This window comes from Palaemon carinicauda, chromosome 16 (assembly GCF_036898095.1).
Source record: "Palaemon carinicauda isolate YSFRI2023 chromosome 16, ASM3689809v2, whole genome shotgun sequence".
Classification (NCBI taxonomy): domain Eukaryota; kingdom Metazoa; phylum Arthropoda; class Malacostraca; order Decapoda; family Palaemonidae; genus Palaemon; species Palaemon carinicauda.
In genome coordinates this window covers 112092516-112118695 of record NC_090740.1, presented here as the reverse complement: position 1 = coordinate 112118695, position 26180 = coordinate 112092516, and the positions used below count along the sequence as shown (strand labels likewise).

At 43.7% G+C, this 26180-nt stretch overlaps 1 protein-coding gene across 1 annotated transcript; it reads right to left on the bottom strand.

The window, feature by feature from the left end:
- Positions 1-16: 16 nt before the first annotated feature.
- LOC137655812 (calmodulin-like protein 4) lies at positions 17-24750 on the bottom strand. The gene is made up of 5 exons (XM_068389974.1): positions 24637-24750; positions 14739-14769; positions 3946-4077; positions 3594-3776; positions 17-1554 (listed from the first exon to the last, which is right to left on the bottom strand). Exons 1-5 carry the CDS (start codon positions 24637-24639, stop codon positions 1454-1456), a joined length of 450 nt encoding a protein of 149 aa, XP_068246075.1. The 5' UTR covers positions 24640-24750; the 3' UTR covers positions 17-1453.
- Positions 24751-26180: the final 1430 nt, after the last annotated feature.

Sequence of the window (26180 nt, the reverse complement as noted above, 5' to 3'; positions counted from 1 at the left end):
TAAAAAAACCTTGAAAAATAATTAAAACTTTAATATTAGCTGCCCACATAAATATATCATAGGATCAAAAAATACAAAATTTACTTTATTTGTATATAAAATGTATATTAACTATGCCCAGAATAAATTCCGGAAACAAAACAAATATCTAAGTCAGAAACCATACCAATAAACAGTGCATCAACTTGGAAACCCTAACAATGCATGTTAACGCAAGCCACTGTACAGGCTGGACTGGATTTATGAATTTGGGCCAAAAGACCAGGCACCGTGGCATGAGAGGTCATTCACCACCCATGTGAAACATGTGGAAAACCTCCTAATTGCAATATGAAGGGACTTGAACCTATAAGAGGCTGGACAAACTGGAAAATGGGAACCAGGAACAAAGGTACAGTAGAATGGGTAAAAGGTATGCTACAAAGATCAAGTTAAATCTACTGTGCACCACTTTAAAGGTTTAAAGGCCACTCAGGAATGGCAGAGGCAAAGAACAGTGACATTGCCATAGAGACTGACCATATATACATATGATCAGTGCCCAAGCTAGGACCAAGGAAGGCCAGGCAATGGCTGCTGATGACTCAGCAGATAGACCTATAGGCTCTCCCTAACTCCCCACCCTTAGCTAACAAGGATGGTGAGGAGGTAGCAACCAAAGACACTAACGAGTTTGAGCGGGCTTCGAACCCCAGTCTGGCATTCACCTATCGGGGACGTTACCACATCGGCCACAACATCCCTTAGTGCTAAATATTAACTGACGGAACTAACCGTTAAGGATGTTGTAAATAGGAATTGCATGATAGTGAAAATTATCTGATTTGTGGAAATCAACAATTAAAATGTGCAAATATAACCTACATTTACTTGATTATAATCATATAATAAAATCAATCATTTCCTACCATATATCAACCTTAATATTAAAACAGATTAAAAGTGACCTTTTTTAACTTGATAAAAAATTTCAAATCTTTACTTTAACATATTAATTATAACCGATTTCCTTAAGGAAAGCATATTTCTAAATAAATATATTTATATAAATATTTCTATCTTTTTCCAATATGGTAAATTTACATAATTTATTCTGGGGAATGTGACAATATTTTAAAATATATATTAAGTTATTAAACTGAGGAATGTGAGATCTTATAAAATAATATAAATATAATCATGAAACATGCTGAAAACTCAAAAATGGAAAAAAAGGCAAATACTGTAATGCTCTTTCAATATAACAATTATAAATTTTCTTTGAGTAAATTATAATTTAATATTTGTTAAAAGGCACAACCATTTTCATATTCAAATTAGCTAATTCATAATCTCAACATAAAATTATCATGACTCGGCTAATTATGATTTGTCTATCATGTTATTATTTCAGTATGACTGTTACTTACGATATGTCTAATCATGTTACAATTTCAGTATATCTGATGTTATACTAATAGTAATCAGGTACTGGAGCACAGACAATCCTGCAGAAATCCTGGTAGCGTACAACACCATTGGGAGTTATGTTGGCCTCGCGGAAGATTTGTTCAACTGAAAAAGGAATGTTAAGGTCAAATATAAGGAACATCTATAAGAGGGAGTTATGTTGGCCTCGCGGAAGATTTGTTCAACTGAAAAAGTAATGTTAAGGTCAAATACAAGGAACCATCTATAAGAGGACAAACTGAAAAAAACATTTTTGTTATAAAGTATAAACTGCATTTCATCCAAATAATATGTATATATGGCAGCCTATTACCACTTAATAGTAGACACCACCAAAAAAAAAATAGATAACCAAACCAGAATTCTTTAAGATGATGAGTAGTGAAAATTTACTTGGGCAGAAATCTTTTTCTGGAAAGAGTGACTTACAGAGTTATGGGATATTGATGTAGTTGAAAATCTTATATCACAGAAATTAATCTTCAAGGCTTTTATGAGATTTATGTCCAATTTTTGTAAGCTTCTGTAACCAAATTATAACTATAAACAGCATTATTGGCCAGAGGACAATTTTGGTGAAAGTTCTGATGGTTTTGAATGAATACATGGAGGAAAAGGTTTTGGAAGAAGAAACAAGGAAGGTGAAAGATTGCTGGAATTAGCAGAAGCTATGAATCTGGTAGTCTTCAATACACAGTTTGGGAAAGAAGAATATAGGATAGGATACGCAAGTCCAGAATTGGCCTGGCAAGGCATAACAATACACAGTATAGGCTATATAAAAACTCGCAATACTACACACACCATCCTCCTCCGGGAACACTGATTGTCATTATCAGATACAATGAACTACTGTGGGGAAGATTTATGATATTTATTCATCCCTAAATCTGACCCAATTTCATGAGAATTGTTGAACCTTTCATCTTCAATTAGGCTTTCACAGCACAATTATATCTTTAGCGGCAGTTGTTCAATTGCTATACCAAAAAAAGATACTTGTGCCGAGCCAAGTCATATTTATTTATAGTGCGTAAAACTCTTTCCCTAATGATGGTTACTATCTTAAATATTGAAGTATATCTTTACCTACTACTTCTATCAAGGGAACATCTCATGCCTATCCACAATAATGAAAAGATCACCCCATATCGACACCATTTGATTACAATAGTTCACCTGGATTGAGATATTTCTCAGAGGCTGACTAACGTGTGTGCCATTTAAATCGAGGGCACATTTTTTTCTAAAGCTTTAAGCTCGCAGGAAGTAAATCTGGATTTAAATGCATACTGTATATCATATAATGACATATAAAGTATACTGTACCAATAGTAAACTCTTGGCAATTCAATGCCTTACTTCCACCCTTTACTTCATTATCAACATCATCAGTCATTGTTAGTCCACAGCAGGACAAAGGCCTCAGACACGTCCTTTCACTCCCGTCTGTTTATTGTCTGTTTGCCAGTCTATGCAAGTAAATTTTCTTAGCTCATTGTCAATCCATTGTCTTCTCTTCCTTCCCCTGTTTCTTTTGCAATCTCTAGGGACCCTCTTGTCCATCTATTATCTCATTCTCATTGAATGGCCTGCCAATATCGATTTCTTTTCACACATTAAAATATCCTCTACTTTTGTTTACTATTGTACCCATGTTGCTATTTTTCTATCTCTCAGTGTTATTCCAATCATTATTCTTTCTATAGCTCTTTACGTAGTAAATAACTTATGTTCTAAGACTCCAAGTTTCTGATGCTTATGTTAATGCTGATAGGAGCATCTATTTAAATATTTTTCTTTTTAGAGGGTGTCATTTTACTTTTCATAATCTAACTCTGTTTACCAAAAGCTTTCCATCTCATGCTTCTTATTCTTTTAATTTTGGTCCCAATACTTACTTCAGTTTAAATAATCAAGCACAATTACTGGAAAGATTATGCAACTTCTCCAAACCAATGATATAATAACATACTGTATAACTTATTTTACCAAACCATACAAAATTACAACTGTCAAAGGAGATTAATATTGTCTAAATCCAATAAGTCAGTATAACCCTACCATTCTCACTCACATTCTTCCCAGAACTTTACATGATCCTAGATCGACAAAGACTACAGTACTGTACTACCATCATTTACCTTCCTTGTGACTAAGTCTCTCCCCCCACTGCAAAAGAATATGGCGCAGATCGCGTGCAGGAATACTTCCAGTGCCTCTGGGGTCATGCCCTTTGAAGGCAGCCAAGATCTCATCGGGTATTCTCTCCACCTGGCTGTGATTGTGCATGACATCAAGAAAATCAGGGAAGCTCATCTTACCACCTGTAGGAGAAAAAACATAGTATTCTATTTACTTTCTAAGTTTTTTCCTGAGCTTTATAACTATCAAATATTATAAACACAACTGGAAAATATTCCAAAAAAGTAGCAGGCTCACAGAATGCTAATTCAAGCTTTCTACATTGAAGCCTACACAAAAACTTATGCTTACCTTTATCTTTGAAGTACTTTTTGAGTTCAGATATTGTGGGGCTCATACCCAAAGACCTCATGATGACCGTTAACTGGTCCAACGTACGAATTTGGCCATTACGAGCATATAAGGAAAAGCATTCCCTGAATTCTGAAAAAGTTTAAACAGGAGTTATTAAAAAATTCATTATACCAGAAGATTAATGCAAACAAATGGGAAAAAAATTCATAACCCATATATACAAGCAACTGTAGTAAAGTGCTTCAATAAACTTGAGTACATACTGTATAATTCTGTACATACTGTAGTACTTTAGTTGAACATGTTAATTATTGCTAAAAATTTTATTAGATTAAAAAGGAGCATCTTATACTGAAATATAAAAGGTATAACTAATGTATGGTAATGATTATATAGCAAGGAATGGCTGTGTTTCGGGTAATAAAAAACAATTAAATTCAAATTGATAAACTTAATACAGTACTGTACTGTATAGTTTAATTGGCAAATTTGGTGTTTATCAAAAAACTATAAGAATTTTTCAAATAGGGGTAATTCTTTCAATACTTATGTGGGATTCATGCGCTATTATTTCAAAGAATAATTTGATCAATATGAAACACATATTGTCGTATCGTATGTACAAACGTTTATTCACGTGAGCACGATGTGCCGACATAAAGAATGGGGGCGTATGTTGCGTCCTTTCACTACTGTACTGTTATCTTAGTGGTTTATTCTTTATGGTGTTTATACGTAAAGAATAAGAAAGTACGACGGTGGGAACTTACATAAATACCAGATAAGTATTGAAAGGATTGAAGTACAAACTTTTTTTTTTTTTTTTTTTTTTACAGTACTGTATGGTGTCTATTTCAATGAAACTACCTGGAATTCTTATGCTGAATACAGTACAGTACCACATTACCCTTGAAGGTGGGACAGGGATACTTAAACTGAAAATAAATTGGGTCAAACAATCTTTCCTAACAAAACAAATATGACAAATTCGAAGATAATTTGTATTTTTCCTAACCATACAAACCTTAGCTATTTACAAAGGGTTTACTTTTAGCGCAGCTGAAATGACGAGCCAATAGTTTTTAACGAGGGTTAATTACCCCCGCGCTAGTTAGCGGGGGGTGGGGAAGGGTAGCTTGCTACCCCTCCCCCCTCCACACACCGGTGACTTGCTTCACTTCACTTAGAGGTAGGACTTGACTTGGGGGTCAGGGATGGCGGGCACATATGTGTAAATAGCTAAGGTTTGTATGGTTAGGAAAATTACAAATTATCTTCGAATTTGTCATTTGTTCCGTAACCGAAATACAAACCACGCTATTTACAAAGGGTGACTTACCCCTTAGGAAGGGTGGAAAGTCCCCAGCCTTACTGACTTCGGCTTGCCCGGGGTCTCGATCCCTCAGTGAGCAGCACTAGAGAGAGGGAGCCCCTGTACCTCACAGGTTCCTAGCATCGCTAGGACGAGTGGCCTACATAAGCAGTGTGAGGAGGAGAGTGTGACTCGTCCTATGAAGTTGACCTTGAGACCTTCAGATAGGAATTCTAGGATAGGACGTCCCCCATACCACCTCGTCAGGGTATGGGAGACGCAACAGTATTAAGCTTAATACTAGGAGCACAAAGAAGCATGGGTTACCTGCAGAGGTCGAGGTCAGCTATGCGAGGACCAGGATGCTGCTTCCCCAAGAGAGGGGAGAATGAAGAAAGAAGTAAGGGTCAGACATACTCTTTCATTCACGCAGACTAAGACCGGGTAACAACGCCCTCAACCTACTGCTACTTGTCCAAAAAGGAGCCTGAGGTTAGACCAGCTGTTGTGCAGCCACCACAGGGCCGATAGAGAACGTATCGAGGCTCCTGTGGGTCACGTCTTGCAGGTAGTGGGCTGTGAAGGTCGTTTGACGCTTCCAGACCCCAGCTTGAAGTACCTGCGTCACAGAGAAGTTTCTCTTGAAGGCCAGGGATGTAGCAATACCCCTGACATCGTGGGCCCGAGGGCGACGTGACGGAGGAGGATCAGGATTCAGGGCATGGTGGATAACCCTTCGAATCCAAGCTGAGATGGTGTTCCTGGTGACCCTCCTCTTTGTCCTGCCTGTGCTCACAAACAAAGCTCACACATGAGGACGGACTGCAGCCGTTCTCTTCAAGTAGTACCTCAGACACCTCACTGGGCATAGTAGCAGCTGGTCTGGGTCGTTTGTTACAGAACGGAGACTCGCGATCCTGAAAGTGTCGAACCGAGGATCCGGCACTCCAGGATTCTGAGTCTTGGCCACAAACTCAGGGACGAACCTGAACGTTACCTCCCCCCATCCCCTTGAATGGGCGATGTCGTACGAGAGACCATGAAGTTCACTAACTCGCTTGGCCGAGGCCAAGGCGAGTAGGAAAGCCGTCTTCCAAGACAGGTGGCGATCGGAGGCCTGGCGTAATGGCTCGAAGGGAGGTCTCTTGAGAGACCTGAGGACTCGAACCACGTTCCAAGGAGGGGGTCTCACTTCCGACTGGGGGCAGGTAAGCTCATAGCTACGTATGAGTAAAGAGAGTTCTAGCGATGAAGAAATATCCACGCCCTTCAATCTGAAGGCCAAGCTTAAGGCTGAGCGATAGCCTTTCATTGCCGAGACAGAAAGGCGCATTTCTTCTCGCAGATACACGAGGAAGTCCGCTATTGCTGGAATAGTGGCATCGAGTGGAGAGATACCCCTTCCACGACACCAACCACAAAAGACTCTCCACTTCGCTTGGTAGACTCCCTCAGAGGACCTTCGCAGGTGCCGAGACATTCTCTCCGCAACCTGTTGCGAAAAGCCTCTCTCCGCGAGGAGACGCTGGATAGTCTCCAGGCGTGAAGCCGAAGCGAGGCTACGGCCCTGTGAGGGACACCGGAGTGGGGTTGTCTGAGAAGCTCGTGTCGTGGAGGAAGCTCCCTTGGGAGCCATTCCGCGTGATGCCATAGCGGAGCTACTAGAGTCATGGAACAGTTGACCGATAGTCTGGTCCTGTTGAGCACCCTTCTCATCAGACAGAATGGTGGGAAGGCGTACACGTCGATGTTGTCCCACCGTTGCTGGAAAGCATCTTGCCAGAGTGCCTTGGGGTCCGGGACTGGTGAGCAGTACAGGGGCAGCTTGAAGTTCAAGGCTGTCGCGAACAAGTCCACCGTCGGGGAACCCCACAAAGTCAGGACTTTGTTGGCTATCTGAGGATCCAAAGACCACTCGGTACTCACTATCTGCGAAGCCCTGCTCAGACTGTCGGCGAGCACATTCCTCTTGCCAGGAATGAAGCGAGCTGATAGTGTTATCGAGTGGGTTTCGGTCCACCTCAGAGTCTCTACTGCAAGATGGGATAGCTGTTGCGAAAAAGTGCCTCCCTGCTTGTTGATATAAGCCACTACCGTGGTGTTGTCGCTCATCACCACCACGGAGTGACCCGCCAGGAACCGTTGGAACTGCTGAAGAGCCAGAAAGACGGCCTTCAATTCTAGCAGGTTGATGTGTAGGCACTTTTCTGATTCTGACCAAAGGCCTGAGGCCCTCTGGTTCAGAACGTGCACCCCCCCCCCCCCTTCTTTTGACGCGTCCGAAAACAGAGTCAATTCTGGGGGGAGGACGAGAAGACTCACTCCCTTCCGCAGGTTCTCGTCGGCCAGCCACCACCGCAAGTCTGTCTGTTCCAGAGATCCCATTGGGATCAGAATGTCCGGGGAATCGGATCCTTGATTCCACCGGGACTTGAGCCGCCATTGAAGGGATCTCATCCTGAGGCGGCTGTTTGGAACCAGACAGGCCAGGGAGAATAGGTGACCTAAGAGACGCAACCACGATTGGGCGGGGAGTTCTTTTTGCCTGAGGAAAGGTTCCGCCACCCTCCTCAGCCTTGCTATCCGGTCGTCTGATGGAAAGGCTTTGTGGAGATTGGTGTCTATTAGGCATCCCCCCACAGGTGGACACGCAGGGGGACTGCCACCCCTAGGGCTTGCGGCCGCAGCCGCCACCCCTAGAAGTCTTGCCTCCCCTGGAGGACTTACCGCCCCTCTTGACCTTGGCTGGAAAGGGCTGGGGCTTAGACACCACTTTCTTAGCTGCCGGTGCCTGTTTGGGAGCCTTACGAGGCTGTTGCTGCTGTTGTGGCGGGGCTGGAGGCTTATAGGGCCGAGTTGTAAGGGCCCTGTGGAGGAGGGAGTCCGTGCTGGATTTCCTCCACCTCTCAGCCGTTCACTCCAAGTCTTGAGGCTCAAACAGGCTCTCCCCCAGAAGGGAAGCATGTCGGAGCCTACACACATCTACGGCGGGGACCTTCGGATGGAATCTCTCGGACACAGCATCGCGACGCTTCAACACCGAGTTGGCCCACAGGGTGGTAACCTGGTGCGCCAAAAACTCGATGGAGCGGGTGCCCGAGAGCAAGAAGGTCTCTAGGGCCTTCCTATTGGTCTCCTTGGACAAGTCCTCCGATCGCAATAGGATGCCCAGAGATCCTAACCAGAAGTCCAGCCACGAAGTGGCCTGCATGGCACACTTAGCGACCTTCTCGTGGTTAAGGATCTCTGCCGCCGAGAACGACACCTGCCGGGCAGAGAGTTTCTCCAGGGGAACTCCCTTCGCCAGCTCCTCCACAGAGTGATGGAGAGGAAGAGCGAGGTTGTGCTCACCCAGGATCTCGAAATACCTCCTCTGCTGAAGGCGAGGAGGAGGGATGAGCTTGTTCCCGGCAGTGGAACGACTGGAGGAGGCAAGAAGTGCGAGCTGAGCGTTGGCCCTAGCCCTCTTGGGAACCAACTTCGCCCTGGGGGAAGTCACCACGAAGTCCACTCCTCTCTTTCTCTTCAGCGTAGGAGAGACATCCGCTGGTTTGTTACCCTGGCCGGCGAGTGCTGGTTTCATAACCCTCACTAACGCCCGTGCCTGTGGACCAAACCAAGTCTGCTGCTCCAAGGACACAGAGTCCGAAATCCTCGCTAAAGTGAAAAGGATCGGGCGATCCTTTGGAGTGGACACGACGGTACCTGCCTGAAAAGAAGGTGGGGAAGAATGCTGTACTGACCTGTCTTCGTCCTGCTGCTACCACCGGCTGTGGAATTCGCCGCGAACGATGGTCGCGCGAGGGCGAATGGTCGCGCGAGGGCGAATGGTCGCGCGGGCGAGCGATCGCGCAGGTGGATGATCTCGCGGGCGCACAGGCGAGCGGTCGCGCAGGCGAGCGGTCGCGCAGGCGAGTGGTCGCGCGGGCGCGCAGGCGAGTGGGCGCGAGGGTGGGCAGGTAAATGAGCACGTGTCTGAGGCGACGAACGCAAGCGTTGGCGCTACGGCGAGGGATCGTGCTGCCGCGTAGGTGAGGAAGAGCGCTGGCGATGTAGATCCACAGGCGATCGATGACGAGCTGGTGAGTGCAGTCGCTCAAGTTGGCGATGGCGCGATGTGGTATGTCGACACACTGGTGTGCGATGGTGAGCAGCATGCGCAGGTGAATGACCGCGTAATGGTAAGCGATGGCGAGCAGCATGCGCAGGTGAATGATCGCGTGATAGGGTGCGATGGTGATCAGCATCCGCAGGAGGGCGATCGTTCAGGGTTGTGCATTGAGGAGCAGCATGCGTAAGCGGGCGATCGTGCAGGGGCAAGCGATGGCGAGCAGCATGCGCAGGTGAATGATCGCGTGATAGGGTGCGATGGTGATCAGCATCCGCAGGAGGGCGATCGTTCAGGGTTGTGCGATGAGGAGCAGCATGCGTAAGCGGGCGATCGTGCAGGGTTGTGCGATGGCGAGCAGCATGCGCAGGTGAATGATCGCGTGAAAGGGTGCGATAGTGATCAGCATCCGCAGGAGGGCGATCGTTCAGGGTTGTGCGATGAGGAGCAGCATGCGTAAGCGGGCGATCGTGCAGGGTTGTGCGATGGCAAGCAGCATGCGCAGGAGGGCGATCGTGCAATAGCGAGCGATGGCGAGCGGCATGTGCAGGCGGGCGATCGCGCGATGGCGAGCTAGAAGCTGGCGAATCATGTTCCTTCAGGAGCGTTGGCGAACGTCAGCGCGCTAGTTGTCGCTGTTGAATAGGCGATACTAAGATCGCCTGTGGGCGCTGGCAAGCAGGTGAACGCTGGCGAGGAGGTAATCACTGGCGCGTAGATGATCGCTGGCGAGCTGGTGATCGCTGGCGAGCAGAAGGTCGACGCGTGTCCTGTGAAAGGACAGGTGGCGCGGCGCGTTCACGAGCAGGAACGGGAAGATCGCTGGCGCGTTGGCGAACATGTGTTTCTGACACACTCGCAGCACGATGTTGCGTAGCCACAGGACCAGGCAGATGGTGAGCAGGGAGTTCAGCAGGAACTAAAGGGTGGTCAGAGACCGCAGGGCGAGGGTCCTCAAATGAGCGCTGACGCTCGGAAGAGAGCTGACGAGCAGGAGAGCGCTGGCGAGGGGGGCGAACATCAGGAGAGAGCCGACGAGCAGGTGAGCGTCGGCGAGCAGGAGAGTCTTGGCGAGCAGGAGATCGTCGACAAGCAGGAGAGCGCTGGCGAGCAGGAGAGCGCTGGCGAGCAGGAGAGCGCTGGCGAGCAGGAGAGCGCTGGCGAGCAGGAGAGCGCTTGTGCGCTAGCACTGCTCGCGTAAGGGAAGAATCCCTTAGCCCCGAAGGGACCGTTGCCCGTCGGGTGACGAGTTCTCCAGAAGGCGAAGATCCGGCAGGAGATGGTGAGCGGTCTGCAGAGAGGTTCAAGGAGGGCGGAGCAGTAGGTTGAGGCTGACGAGGAGAGTCCCCCCCGGAGGATGAAGACCCAAAAAGGCGCCTCTTAGTCCCCCTGTAAGGGGAAGGGAGGCCCTTGTGGCGTAGAGGGTGATGAGCCTTACGATCAAAACACTTCCCTCAGAAGGAAGCTGGGCAGCAGTCGAGACCGAAGGACTCACTTCCCCCTTCGAAGGATGTACGGAAGGAGGAGGAGAGCCTTGAGCACCATCACCAGCAACAGCACCTGCGGCGGAAGGCCCAGCCACGTCGGAGGCCTCTGTCACCACGACGTCGACAATAGACAGAGGGTCTACCTCTGGTACCACCGGCGACTGCTTAACAGCGGCCCCCAACGAGACAAGGTCAATAAGAGCGACCCTGGAGGGCAAGCCCTTAAGCCCCAGAGACGACCAAATCTGTAAAAGATCATCACTGGATAAGGCATTATCAATAACCTCCCCCGGAGGAGGAGGGGGAACCGCCTCGCTATGGGAGGCGACGCCCTCTCCCCCCACCGAAGGTAGGGAAACAGAACAAAGGCCTGCGCTACCACTCGGACGACTCTCCTTAGGAGGCGGACGAGGGGGAGCTTCGGAGGAGGTTTGGGCGGCGGAAGAAGAGTCCCGAGAACTTTCCTCCTTCAAGGCTAACCCCGGAGGAGAACGGTCTCTCTTGGACTTCTTCTTACGCCGACGGCCAAACCTCTCCCACTGGGAGGCAGACCACTCCCTGCACTCACGGCACATGTTATCCTGGTCACACCGTCGGCCCCGACATTGAGGGCAGAGGGTGTGTGGATCCGTATTAACGTCCGACATGAAAGTCCCACAAGGACGGCCGGCAACTCCAGGGCATGTACGCATAGTAAAGAAAAAAAACTGAAGGTCAACTTCCAACCAACACACACGCTGAAAAGAAAAAGCAGAAAATTAAAGGCTGTCACGAAGGCAATGAGCAGACACGTCTGATCACCGCCGAGCCAAAAGTGAAGTGAAGCAAGTCACCGGTGTGTGGAGGGGGGAGGGGTAGCAAGCTACCCTTCCCCACCCCCCGCTAACTAGCGCGGGGGTAATTAACCCTCGTTAAAAACTATTGGCTCGTCATTTCAGCTGCGCTAAAAGTAAACCCTTTGTAAATAGCGTGGTTTGTATTTCGATTACGGAACAAATATCATAATTAAGAACTACCATTTAGATTCCATGTTTTGTGCAAAATCAATTTAGCAGTTATGCCTATAAAATGGAGAGATTTCTTTATTTGAGGGGTGTGTTGTTAATTAGAGTTCCCTCAGCTACCTGAGAATCCCATGGATTCCCATGTACCTCAAACTCTACCACCAGCTTAGTAGCTTGGTTAGTGATGACTTCACTTCCATCTCCAAAGGTGGGGAGTCAAGGTAATGTTTCTGTATGAGCTCGATAGTGTCTGCCTCTATATGCTGAGTCATCACTAGCCTTAGCCTGGCCCTTCCTGGTCCTAACATGATGGAAAGGGGCCTTAGGTGCTGATCATATGCATATATAGCCAGTCTCTTGGGCACTGTTCTGTCCCATGCCTCTGCCATTCATGGGTGACCTTTAAGCAATTGGATTTGTTTCTATCTACAAGTGAACCTGCCTGTGAATTGACATTAGGACAAAGCTCTTTGCGCTTAGTCAAACATTTTCAATAATTACTTGTTTTTTTTATTTTTATTTCATTTTGGAGGTGTTATACTTTCGAGTGACCATTTTTTCCCCTTTGATTTTTATTCAAGGGGTTAAAGATCAACCATCTCTACTAATGAAAGATTTTCCATTCCCTTCATTGTGTCGTAAGTGGCAAGTTTGTCAAAATTTATTCTATAAAGCAATATGAGCTGCTTGCTTAGATTTATACTTTTGGGTAATATTACTACAGTATCTTCTTCTTTGGTTACTCTATTGTAATACATATGAGTAAGATTTGATAGCTTTGTAGAATTGAAATAAGACACCCTGTATTTGAGGCCCTTTGCGTCAATAGGCGTAGGATGAGATGATGATGCTGATGATATATTTGTACAGGATGAAACTATAGGAATAGAAATCTCCAGATGGTTTGGTTTTTGAGGCGGTGGCATTATCATAATTCTGAAACCTACTACACGAGAAAGAAAGTGGTTTTTTGAACTACTACGCATATCAAGTGGACTGGATACTACACTGGAAAGTGTTAGGCCTTAGGAATTTTTACTAAAGATTATTTTCATGGCTGCATCATAGGTAATATACTCATTATTAGCAACCTCAACTATAGCTCCTTGCAGATTATATTGTCTCGAGTTTGGAGGATGAGCTCCCCTATAATGAAAACAAAAATTATCTGCCATACATTCTGTAGAAGACATGGAGTTACATCATCTTTTCCCATGGGTGCATTTAACACTGACATGGCACTAACCATAACACATTACACCACATAGTATGTGGATAAAATGTCTTGACTAGAATGTTCAAGTGTTGGATTTCTATGTAGTCACGCAGAAATCATGAAGAAAATACCAGTAAGATGGCACTGTTGGTACCTTCAAGTTTTCTAAATTAAAAAAAAACAGTATAATAGAAAGGTACAACTTGAGTATATCTTCTGAGAATTCATAAAGATCCCTACTATATATGATTGCTTTACCCTTTTAAAATTTTAGTGAGCAGATACCATTTCGATAACAACAAAGAGCCTTTGTCTAATTTAAAACAAGGATGTGGATGTTAGCAGGTTTACACAGACAGCTGTAACACACCTATAGTTATCAGGAAACAACTGCAAATCATTTCTTCTTCTTAAATATACCTCAAACAAGACTACCGGGTATCTGCCAACACATTTATCTTATAAAATGATTAAAACAGCCACTTGAGGATGTCAGACATACTTCTGTAATATCTAGCAGTTGAAAACAAAGTGTCTGTTTGGTAGCTTGTCACGAGGGAGAGAATTACCCACCACCCAAGAGTAACTACCTACACCTTGTTATAAATTTTGACAGCCATTTTCAGCTTCGCTGAAAGCATACTTATATTAACCCTTTCACTGCCATTGGTGACTTAAACAAAATTCAAAATAGGGAAACATCTTTTAAAATCCCCCAAATCATAGCAAGTGGGTATTCATTGGAAATGCCTTGATGAGAACTTTTAAATAAATATCAACAAGCTAAAGTTTGTGTGGTCTTAAAAGACTTTATTGTATCAGAATTTTTGCCGAATTCACCACTGGCAGTGAAAGGGAGAAAGGACGAGGGTTTCAATTCACCCAGGAAAATCCGAGTGTTCACAATACTAAGGATCTCCAGTGACTGAGCGGTAAAAATCAAAATCAGAAGAAAAATGAGTTTGAAAATTGGCAATTTTCAAAGGATCATATCTCGCCTATATATATATATACAGTATATATACTGTATACTGTAAATAGATTTTAAAGAGTTCTGGAGTCTACGTGTCTGAGTACCCATGTTAACAAGACAAGAAAAAGAGGTTTTAAAAGACTTTGAAGCAATAAAAAAATAACAGCAATTTGAGCTCTGTAAACCCTTAACAATGTGAACGCCTCAATTATATGGTGCTATATTTCATGAAAAAAAATTTCATAAAAATTATAATACCTAAAGATATTTAATGATGACCGAAGAATGAAAAGGACAAAGGAGCAAACAATGAAATGAGCACAAAAAAATATCAAACGTGTAGACCAAGTGAAACAAGGAGATTACTCTCAACTGTGAAGTAGTGGTCCCAGCAAGGGACTGCCTTATACAGTAGTGTACCTCTAGTCACTTATTGGTAACCATTTAACTGTAATTCATGGATTGGGCTCGCTAAACTGTCTGTTAAAATCAATTATAACACTCGGTAAATCATGTAGGAGTTCATCTCCTCTCAAAAGAACTTGAAAAGAATCTTATTAACCTACAACCAAAACATTAAATTCAATAATATTCATCAAAATCTAAGTCTGCTGCTACCTCTAAACAAGAGGAATACATAAAACCCAGAAATTGTGTCGAGATGACCAACATCAGTTCATTACTACTTACCATCAATGTCCTGTTCTTTGAAATGCCTGGCCTGTAAAAAAAAAAAAAAAAAAGTATAAGTGTATTATTATTATTATTATAATTATTATTATTAGCTAAGCTACAACCCTAGTTGGAAAAACAACATGCTATAAGCCCAAGCACTCCAACAGGGAAAAATAGCCCAGCGAGGAAAGGAAATAAGGAAATAAATAAACGATATGAGTAATATTTAACTTAAAAAAATATTTTAAAAACAGTAACAAAATCAAAACAGATATTTCATGTATAAACAAAAAAAGACATGTCATCCTCTTCAACATAAAAACATTTGCTGCAAGTGAATATGTTAATTTAACGTATTACACATGCATGTAAGATGAATCTTAATAAATATTTGTGCTTCCAAACACTTTTTTAAGGGATAATACAAGTAGATATACGGTGATTTTGATTAAAAATATCAATGATGCATAAACTAAACAGGCATATTGCTACACGGAAATCAATAGATCAAAATAGCAGTAGTAAATGGACGAGGGACCAGGAATAGATTAACTGGTCAACTAGTAATGAAACAGTGAGAGGATACTTCATCGTAGCAATCGAGATATGGTTATAGGCAGTCAAATTATTTTCAAAATATAGGGTGAGAAGTAACTTCGTAGTTTTCTTATCTGATTTCTATTCGCACAATGTAAATTTAAAATTTGGATATACTTTAGTAGTGTTTTTCATGTTTTTTTGTTCAAGTAAATAATTACTATAAGTGCCTGAAATTAAAAAAAAAAAATAATTTGTATTCCTATTAACTATACAAACCTAAGTCTGTTTAATAAAATGTTATTTTCATTAGTAAAATAAATTTTTGAATATACTTACCCGATAATCATGTAGCTGTCAACTCCGTTGCCCGACAGAATTCTACGGACGGGATACGCCAGCGATCGCTATAAAAGAGGGGGGTGTACTCACAAGCGCCACCTGTGGCCAGGTACTGCAGTACTTCTTGTTGACACCACCTCAATTTTTCCTCGGTCCACTGGTTCTCTATGGGGAGGAAGGGTGGGTCAATTAAATCATGATTATCGGGTAAGTATATTCAAAAATTTATTTTACTAATGAAAATAACATTTTTCAATATTAATCTTACCCGATAATCATGTAGCTGATTCACACCCAGGGTGGTGGGTGGAGTCCAGCATACATGTTAACAAAGAAGCTAAGTATCCCGTATTTCATATTATCAGTTATTCAAAATAACAATGAAATTATAAGTACCTGGTAAGGAAGTCGACTTGAACCATTACTCTGCCTTTAATAAGTTCGTCTTCCTTACTGAGCGCAGCGTTCCTCTTAGGAGGCTGAACAACTCTAAGGTGCTGAAGTATAAAGGGCTGCAACCCATACTAAAGGACCTCTACACAACCTCTAACCTAGGCGCTTCTCAAGAACGAATTGACCACCCGCCAAATCAACTAGGATGCGGAAGGCTTCTTAGCCTACCGTAACAACCCAAAAACAACAATAAAAGCATTCAAGAGAAAGGTTAAAAAAAGGTTATGGGATTAAGGGAATGTAGTGGCTGAGCCCTCACCTACTACTGCACTCGCTGCTACGAATGATCCCAGGGTGTAGCAATTCTCGTAAAGAGACTGGACATCTTTGAGATAAAATGATGCAAACACTGACTTGCTCCTCCAATAGGTTGCATCCATAATACTCTGCAGAGAACGGTTCTGTTTGAAGGCCATCGAAGTAGCTACAGCTCTCACTTCGTGGGTCCTTACCTTCAGCAAAGCAAGGTCTTCATCCTTCATGTGAGAATGAGCTTCTCTAATCAGAAGCCTTATGTAATACGAAACTGCGTTTTTGGACATAGGCATCGAAGGTTTCTTGATGGCACACCATAAGGCCTCTGATTGTCCTCGTATAGGTTTTGACCTTTTAAGATAGTACTTTAGAGCTCTGACAGGGCAAAGAACTCTCTCTAGCTCGTTACCCACCATGTTGGAAAGGCTAGGAATTTCGAACGATCTAGGCCAAGGACGTGAAGGAAGTTCATTTTTTGCCAAAAACCCGAGCTGTAAGGAACATGTTGCTGTTTCGGATGTGAATCCTATGTTCCTGCTGAAGGCGTGAACCTCACTAACTCTTTTGGCTGTTGCAAGGCAGACGAGGAAAAGAGTTTTGAGAGTAAGGTCTTTGAAAGAGGCTGACTGGAGAGGTTCAAATCTAGGAGACATAAGGAACCTTAAGACTACGTCTAGATTCCAGCCTGGAGTGGACAAGCGACGTTCTTTAGAGGTCTCGAAGGACTTAAGGATGTCCTGTAGATCCTTGTTGGAGGAAAGATCCAAGCCTCTGTGGCGGAAAACTGATGCCAACATACTTCTGTACCCTTTGATCGTAGGAGCCGAAAGAGATCTAACATTCCTAAGATGTAACAAGAAGTCAGCAACTTGGGTTACAGAGGTATTGGTAGAGGAAACTGCATTGGCTCTGCACCAGCTTCGGAAGACTTCCCACTTGGATTGATAGACTCTACGAGTGGATATCCTCCTTGCTCTGGCAATCGCTCTGGCTGCCTCCTTCGAAAAGCCTCTAGCTCTAGAGAGTCTTTCGATAGTCTGAAGGCAGTCAGACGAAGAGCGTGGAGGCTTGGGTGTACCTTCTTTACGTGAGGTTGACGTAGAAGGTCCACTCTTAGAGGGAGAGTCCTGGGAACGTCGACCAGCCATTGCAGTACCTCTGTGAACCATTCTCTTGCAGGCCAAAGGGGAGCAACCAACGTCAGCCGTGTCCCTTCGTGAGAGACGAACTTCTGAATAACTCTGTTGATGATCTTGAACGGCGGGAATGCATATAGATCGAGATGGGACCAATCCAGCAGAAAAGCATCCACGTGAACTGCTGCCGGGTCTGGAATTGGGGAACAGTACAATGGGAGCCTCTTGGTCATGGAGGTGGCGAACAGATATATCGTTGGCTGACACCACAAGGTCCAAAGTCTGTTGCACACGTTCTTGTGAAGGGTCCATTCTGTGGGGATGACTTGACCCTTCCTGCTGAGGCGATCTGCCGAGACATTCATATTGCCCTGAATGAATCTCGTTACCAGCGTGAGGTTTAGACTTCTTGACCAAATGAGGAGGTCCCTTGCTATCTCGTACAGCTTCCTCGAATGAGTCCCTCCCTGCTTGGAGATGTATGCCAAGGCTGTGGTGTTGTCGGAGTTCACCTCCACCACCTTGTTTAGCAGGAGGGACTTGAAGTTCATTAAGGCCAGATGTACTGCCAACAACTCCTTGCAATTGATGTGAAGCGTTTCCTGTTCCTTGTTCCATGTTCCCGAGCATTCCTGTCCGTCCAAGGTCGCGCCCCAGCCCGAGTCTGATGCGTCCGAATAGAGATGAAGATTGGTGGTCTGAACAGCTAACGAGAGACCCTCCTTGAGAAGGATGTTGCTCTTCCACCACATGAGAGTAGTCTTCATCTCTTTGGTAACAGGAATAGAGATCGCTTCGAACGTCATATTCTTGTCCCAGTGAGCTGCTAGATGGAATTGAAGGGGGCGGAGGTGGAGTCTCCCTAACTCGGTGAACAGGGCTAACGATGACAGGGTCCCTGTTAGACTCATCCACTGTCTCACCGAGCATCTGTTCCTCTTCAGCATGCTCAGTATGCACTCTAGGGCTTGGTTGATTCTTGGGGCCGACGGAAAAGCCCGAAAAGCTTGACTCCGAATCTCCATTCCCAGGTAAACGATGGTTTGGGAAGGAATAAGCTGGGACTTCTCTAAGTTGACCAAAAGACCCAGTTCCTTGGTCAAGTCCAAAGTCCAACTGAGACTCTCCAGACAGCGACGACTTGTGGGGGCTCTTAACAGCCAGTCGTCTAAATAAAGGGAGGCTCTGATGTCCGCCAAGTGGAGGAATTTCGCAATATTCCTCATCAGTCGCGTAAACACCATAGGTGCCGTGCTTAGGCCAAAACACAGGGCTTGGAATTGGTACACAACCTTTCCAAAAACGAATCTCAGAAAAGGTTGGGAGTCTGGATGAATGGGGACGTGAAAGTAGGCGTCTTTCAGATCCAACGAGACCATCCAGTCCTCCTGCCTGACCGCTGCTAGGACCGACTTCGTCGTCTCCATAGTGAACGTCTGCTTGGTGACATAAGCATTGAGCGCACTGACGTCCAGCACCGGTCTCCAACCTCCTGTCTTCTTGGCCACCAGAAAGAGACGGTTGTAGAAGCCCGGGGATTGATGATCCCGGACTATCACCACTGCCTCCTTCTGTAACAGGAGCGACACCTCTTGATGTAACGCTAGCCTCTTGTCCTTTTCCTTGTAGTTGGGAGAGAGGTTGATGGGAGAAGTGGTCAGAGGGGGATTGCGGCAGAATGGTATCCTGTAACCCTCCCTTAGCCACTTGACAGACTGGGCGTCTGCACCTCTTCTTTCCCAAGCTTGCCAGAAGATCTTGAGTCTGGCTCCTACAGCTGTCTGGAGAGGAGGAGAGTCAATGTTTGCTTTTCGAAGACTTGGTACCTTTCTTGGACCTGCCCCTGTGACCGTCTGGGCGGGTACCTCCTCGGCTGGGGGCTCTGCCACGAAAGGGCGGAATAAATCTGGTAGCAGGAGTATCAGCCACTGGGGTGCGGTAAGTTCTAGGAACTGAAGGAGCAACCTTAGCCTTCCGTGCTGAAGAGGCCACAAGGTCATGCGTGTCCTTCTGAATAAGAGCCGCAGACAATTCCTTGATAAGATCCTCAGGAAACAGGAACTTAGAAAGAGGAGCAAAAAGTAACTGTGACCTTTGGCAAGAGGTGATACCAGTGGAAAGGAAGGAGCAAAGTTGTTCCCTTTTCTTGAGGACTCCCGATACAAACATAGAGGCAAGTTCGCCGGAACCATCGCGAATTGCTTTGTCCATACAGGACATGATCAGCATGGCCGAGTCTTTGTCAGATGGGGCAGTCTTCTTGCTCAAGGCCCCCAGGCACCAGTCGAGAAAATTAAAAATTTCAAAAGCGCGAAAGACTCCCTTTAAGAAGTGGTCCAGGTCAGAAAAGGTCCAGCAGACCTTAGAGCGTCTCATAGCCGACCTTCGTGGAGAGTCAACCAAACTTGAGAAGTCAGCCTGGGCAGAGGCAGGGACCCCCAAGCCTGGTTCCTCTCCTGTGGCATACCAGACGCCCGCCTTAGAAGTCAGCTTAGGAGGTGGAAACATAAAAGACGTCTTTCCCAGTTGCTGCTTGGACTGCAACCAATCCCCTAACATTCTCAAAGCTCTCTTTGAAGATCTAGCGAAGACGAGCTTAGTGTAGGCAGACTTAACAGGTTGCATGCCTAGAGAGAACTCGGATGGAGGAGAGCGAGGGGTAGCAGAAACAAAGTGATCCGGGTATAACTCTCTGAACAGAGCCAGGACCTTGCGAAAGTCAATGGAGGGTGGCAATGACTTGGGTTCCTCCACATCAGATGAAGGATCATCCAGGTGAGCAGCTTCATCCTCAGAAACCTCATCACCTGAGGGTTGAGAAGCGAGAGGTAAAGTTAAAGCGGTATGCTGAATGGTTGAATCCTGAAGAGCGGGTGCATGCGCACTTGCGGATTCATCCTCAAGTCTCTGTTGAAGAGGATGAGGGCTGGTAATGACAAAGTCATGAGGCTGGGATGAAGGAGGTTCTGCGGAGGTCTGAGGAGCAAGCGTGGTGAGAGGCGACTGTTGTAAAACATGAGGCTCATGCTGCATAGACTGCGGTTCAAGTTGAATGGGAAGAGGCTCAAGCTGAGGCGAAAGTGGTAGATGCATGCGTTGAGGTGGCTGACTCATAGCATGAGGTTCCTGCCTCAAGAGTTGCGCTTGCTTCAAGGGTTGAGGTGGCTGCGCAGAGAGAGGCTCTTGTCTCACGAGTTGAGGTTCTTGAGGTGCTTGCCTCGAGAGTTGAGGTTCTCGCCTCGAGGAAAGTGGAGGTGGCTGCTGCGAGAGTTGAGGAGGCTGCCTCAAGGATGGTAGAGGTTGTCGTACCTCAAGAGGTTGTGCCTCAAGGGTAGAGGAGGTTGTTGTAAAGCATAAGGTGCCTGAAACTCCCGCATCAACACCGCAAGTGCAGCATAGCCATCTTAGGATCAACAGAAGTTGAGGTCTGTTGAGGCATAGCTTTAACAGAAGTTGAGGTCTGTTGAGGCATAGCTTTAACAGAAGTTGAGGTCTGTTGAGGCATCGCCTTACCTCTCTTAGGAGGCGTGCAGTCACCTGATGACTGCGGCGAGTCCGAGCTAGCCCAATGGCTACACCCGGGCTGTTGGACTCGCGCGGTCTGGACTTTACGCTTAAGAGGTCTTGAGACCTGAGTCCAGCGTTTTCTCCCAGAAAAATCTTCTGCAGACGAGGAAATTAAGGGCTCAATCGTCTGAGAGTGGAAGTGACGATCTCTATAAGATACGCCCGCAACCACTGAGGATACTACTGTGCGCCGATCAAGGCCTGCCGAACCCTTTTGCCCTTCGACATTGCTTCTCCCCTGGGCTTGGGAGCTTGCAAGAGGTCCCGGACTGGGAGGACGACTGGCACGCACAGAAGTATCCTCACGCGCAACACTGACACTGACACTAGCACTAGGCACAGCACTGGCACTACCACTTCCCACTGCACTTTTCACTTTAAGTTCCTTGACGTCTGCCAAGAGGAACTTGTGGTCACTCACTACCGACTCCACCTTATCACCTAAAGCCTGAATGGCACGTAAAACATCCGACATATCAGGCTGAGCACTAATAGTAGGTTCGGGGGTAGCCACTACAGGGGGAGGAAAAGGATGAGGATCATGGGGGGATGAATAAAGCAAAGAGCGAGCCGAACTCCTCCTAACTCTCTCCCTCTCTAACTTAGTCGTATATTTAAGGAATTGAATAAAATCAAATTCCGAAAGACCGGCACATTCCTCACATCGATCATCCAACTGGCAGGATTTTCCCCGACAGTCGGAACAAACGGTGTGAGGATCAACCGAGGCCTTCGGAAGACGCCTAACACAAGTGGTAACTCTACATCGTCTTTGGGTAGGAGCTTGTGAATGGTCGGACATCTTGGATCAGAGAACAGTCAAAGGGGGTTTCCAAATTAAAGCAAAGATCGTTATACCATTAATCAAAATTAATCCAAAAGCTATCTAAGCTAAGGGAAAAGCTTCCTGTATAGCGAAAGCTGAAATCTCAGAGCAATACTTCACCAAAACCGTGAACAAAGACTCCAAAATTATAAGCGTATCCATGTAGGTCTTGCCGGAAGCACGACAGAGGAAAAATTGGGGTGGTGTCAACAAGAAGTACTGCAGTACCTGGCCACAGGTGGCGCTGGTGAGTACACCCCCCTCTTGTATAGCGATCGCTGGCGTATCCCGTCCGTAGAATTCTGTCGGGCAACGGAGTTGACAGCTACATGATTATCGGGTAAGATTAATATTGAAAAATACAAATTACTTATTAAAATGTATTTGTTCCTACAGAGACAAACTTCTTTTAATAGGGCACTCATCTTTGAGGGAGGAAGATTCTATAAACAAATTGACTGGTTTAAAATCCTGGGACGTCTAAGCACTTAATTTTTACGAGGAACAAGAGTGTCGACACCAATCCGCTTCTTATCACCAGCAGGCGATATGGCTAGGTTACTTTCATAGACAAAATTCATGGTCAGGAAAGAAGTTGAAAAAAAATAAATGGTTCATGTATTTGGCTAGAAATTAAAGTAAATTCATGGCCAGAAATAAATGTTTTGATCATGTTTCATTGCTATTACTCAGTTTTGTTAAATGTAACTCTTTTTTTTTTTTTTTTTTTTTTTTTATTTCAATGACTGGAGTATCATAAAAGTCTTATTTTCTTCAAACCATTTATTGCATTGTTATATAATTTTACCCGTTCCCAACTAACCTAGTTGGTTTCAATATAGAGCACCGCAATATTATCTCACCATCATCATCATCTCCTCCTACGTCTATTGACGCAAAGGGCCTCGGTTAGATTTTACTAGTCGTCTCTATCTTGAGCTTTTAAACCAATACTTCTCCATTCATCATTTCCTACTTAATGCTTCATGGTCCTCAGCCATGTAGGTCTGGGTCTTTCAACTCTTCTAGTGCCTTGTGGAGCCCAGTTGAAAGTTTGGTGAACTAATCTTTCTTAGTGAGTGCGAAGAGCATACCCAGACCATCTCTTTCTCCCTCACCATGATCTTGTCCACATATGGCCCTCGAGTAATCTCTCATAGTTTAATTTCTAATCTTGTCCTGTCAATAAGCTACCAATATTCTTCTGAAGTCTTTGTTCTCAAATCTACTAAATCTGTTGGAGATTGTTTCATTGTCATACCATGACTCCTGTCCATACAGTAACACCAACCTCAATAAAGTGATATATAACCTGATTTTTATATGAAATTTCAGGCGATTTGATTTATAAATCTTATCTAACCTTATATAGGACATTGGACCTTACATGATTGAATAGATCTTTGCAAATACACTACAGTATTTTCCATACCATATACTACTGATGGAAACCTATATTAACAAAGTTACAGACTGTAATAAGCAATAGGAAATATAAGCAAAGTACACATTCTAACAGAGGCTGGAAGGCGAAGCTACAACTTGCCCCTTTCGTAAAGTGTGTATAACATAATTAACGCCAAAATACTAGCCCGGGCGTCACACTCATAGCAAAACATAGGAAATAGGAGATGTTTAATCGCAAGCAAAGCAAGCTTTGGCATAGCAAAAACCATTATATCATTAGCTCATTTAATAAAGGAGTGATTTGTAATACGACGAACACTGTTGTAAACAACTCCACAGAAAAGGGGATGGGAAAATCCCGTTTTCTATGCGTCCAGAAATCCTAGCATACAAAAGCACCAATGTTTTGAAAGTGTTTCATTACTATTACTAGATTATGATTACAGTACCTGGTATTTTATTACGACTGGTTTTTTATGACCAAGACTGGCATTAAGAACAAAGTTTACAATAGCTAATGTAAATATCGGAACCTTTGTATATCAGCGGCCAGTTTCTCCTGCTTGCATAAAAAAGGGACATTAACTAACCTAAACTTTGCCCCCTTAACCTAACATACAAGCCATTTCCTTACCTACTTACCTAAAAGGTTGGGGCTAACAACCCCCTTTAGACTGCCCTATTCTAAAACAGCCATCATCATACATACAGGTGGCCGCTATCATACATACACCCCTAAATATTGTTGACCCACCAAACTCAAAAAATTATGGATTTCTGCCAGAAATCATTATCAAAATAATTCCAAACACCACAAAATACATTAAAAACCCTCTTATTTATTACACTATTCTATAATTTTACCACTTCCCCACCTAACCTAGCCTACAAGCTGTCTCCTTCGTATTATAATAAAATATGGGGTAACTTTTACTAATAAAAAAAAATGGAGTATATAATGTAAAACTCCTGTTTTCTTCGAAAATGATCTTAATTTCCCTCTCAACTGAATCATACCTATAGTTAGCCATAAAGCTGACCTCATAATATCGTAAGTCGAATAAAAAGCATTCTCCCCATATGGAAAATTGATTTATCCAGTAATATAGAAAGTTTACGCCTTTCTCAACCAACTCAATATAATCAGATATAATTTATCTATACATAAAATATAGTCATTTTAAGCTCTGGGTCAGATTAATTATAATAAATCGGAAAATGTCGACAAGGTTCGTATGATGGACACATTTAATGTTGACAGTAAATGACCTTAACTCTTTTACACAAGACGTTTTTCACATATCGAAATGAACCTACTGAATATTATATTCAACTCAAAAACAATTAATGAGATAAGGTCCCATTAATGGGAATAAAATGGAAGATTTACCATTTTTTCTGGGCGTCGTTACTCAGCTGGACTGTCAATTTAGGGTTACATGATTATTTCCACTGGATTATCGTACATGAGTCTTAAAATTGTCGATTTTTTTCAACCAAAATTATCGTACAAAATTTCAATATAATTATTAAGGAGTTACATGATTGACTTATTTCAAAATTTCTTAGTATAATTGTTTAATTAAACACATACGTACACATATGTATATACCTAAGGTATGAATCGTTCATAGTGCCGGACCTAAAATAGTTATATATGTATGATAATTATCGTACGAAAGACACCTGTGTCAATTTCTCCTCCAGGTGAGTAGATGATGATAACAATGACGTCATCAACATCGGACCAATTGCGATCGCTGTCACCTGTTGCTGCTCTCGTGATTGGTGGGAACATTTTTTTCGTTCGTTTGTCGAAATTGTTCGGATTTTTTCATTATTATTATTATTATTATTATTATTATTATTATTATTATTATTATTATTATTATTATTATTATTATTATTGGATCTTGTAAAGATGGATAACCCATGAGCCTGCTAAGGTTATCCATCTTTACAAGTTTGAAGAGTAGGTTATTCAACTTTACAAGTTGACTTATTCAACTTTACAAAAGGACCCTGGGGTTATTCATCTTTATATAGGTAGGTATTGGGTTATCTAGACTTCAAGGTAGTTATTATTTGTGTTTTGCTGTTATATTTTTAAGGATTGTTTATACCGGTAGTTAGAGTTAGTTATTAGTCGTTTTTGTTTGTTGTTAGCCGGGTAGTCTTTTCCTTTTTTGGTAACAAAGCAGGAAAGATCTCATTTTACCTTAATGAACAAGAAGTATAACACCCCAAAATGGATCGTGCTATTTATCAAAATATCGTTAAGCCTTTGTTAGTAGAAGATCCGCTTCCAGTAATATTTTAGATGAAGCAGCATGGACTTTTAAGAAGAGAGTTAAAGTGCCAGCACTGTGATAAGAATATGAAATGGACTAACCGTTCTGTACTACAAGATAAGGTTATCCAACTTTACAAGTTTGATTGTTGGGTTATTCAACTTTACAAGAGGTCCCATGGGTTACCCAACTTTACAAGATCCTTATTATTATTATTATTATTATTATTATTATTATTATTATTATTACAAGAAAAGTTACAGCTTACCAATGAAAATTATAACAACAACAACAACGACAACAATAATAATAATAATTACTGGTTCTTGGCTCCTTGCTCACGCCGCAAATTATGTTTGCGGGCACTCTATCATATAATAGACAGATGCAAATCTTCTAAGCTTATACTTATTACTGTATTTTTTTTTCTGTACCATATAAAACACTTTAATGAAAATATCAATCTTTTATTTATCCTATTTTATCATGAAATCATATGTGATAATACCTTGTTATCAGTTTTGGCAACCTATTGTGGTCAGTTTGACATTCTTAAGTTCTTCTTTCAGATGCATAAATGCAGCCAGATCCCTAGTAGGATTTTTGCAACATAACTACGCTTTTATATTGTTTTAATAACTCT

Coding starts and splice junctions, on each gene's coding strand:
- LOC137655812 (XM_068389974.1), bottom strand. Junction 4,078..14,738: donor CAAAGAACAGGACATTGATG/GTAAGTAGTAAT, acceptor AAACTTTTTCAG/AATTCAGGGAATGCTTTTCC. Junction 1,555..3,593: donor GAGACTTAGTCACAAGGAAG/GTAAATGATGGT, acceptor TTCCTTTTTCAG/TTGAACAAATCTTCCGCGAG.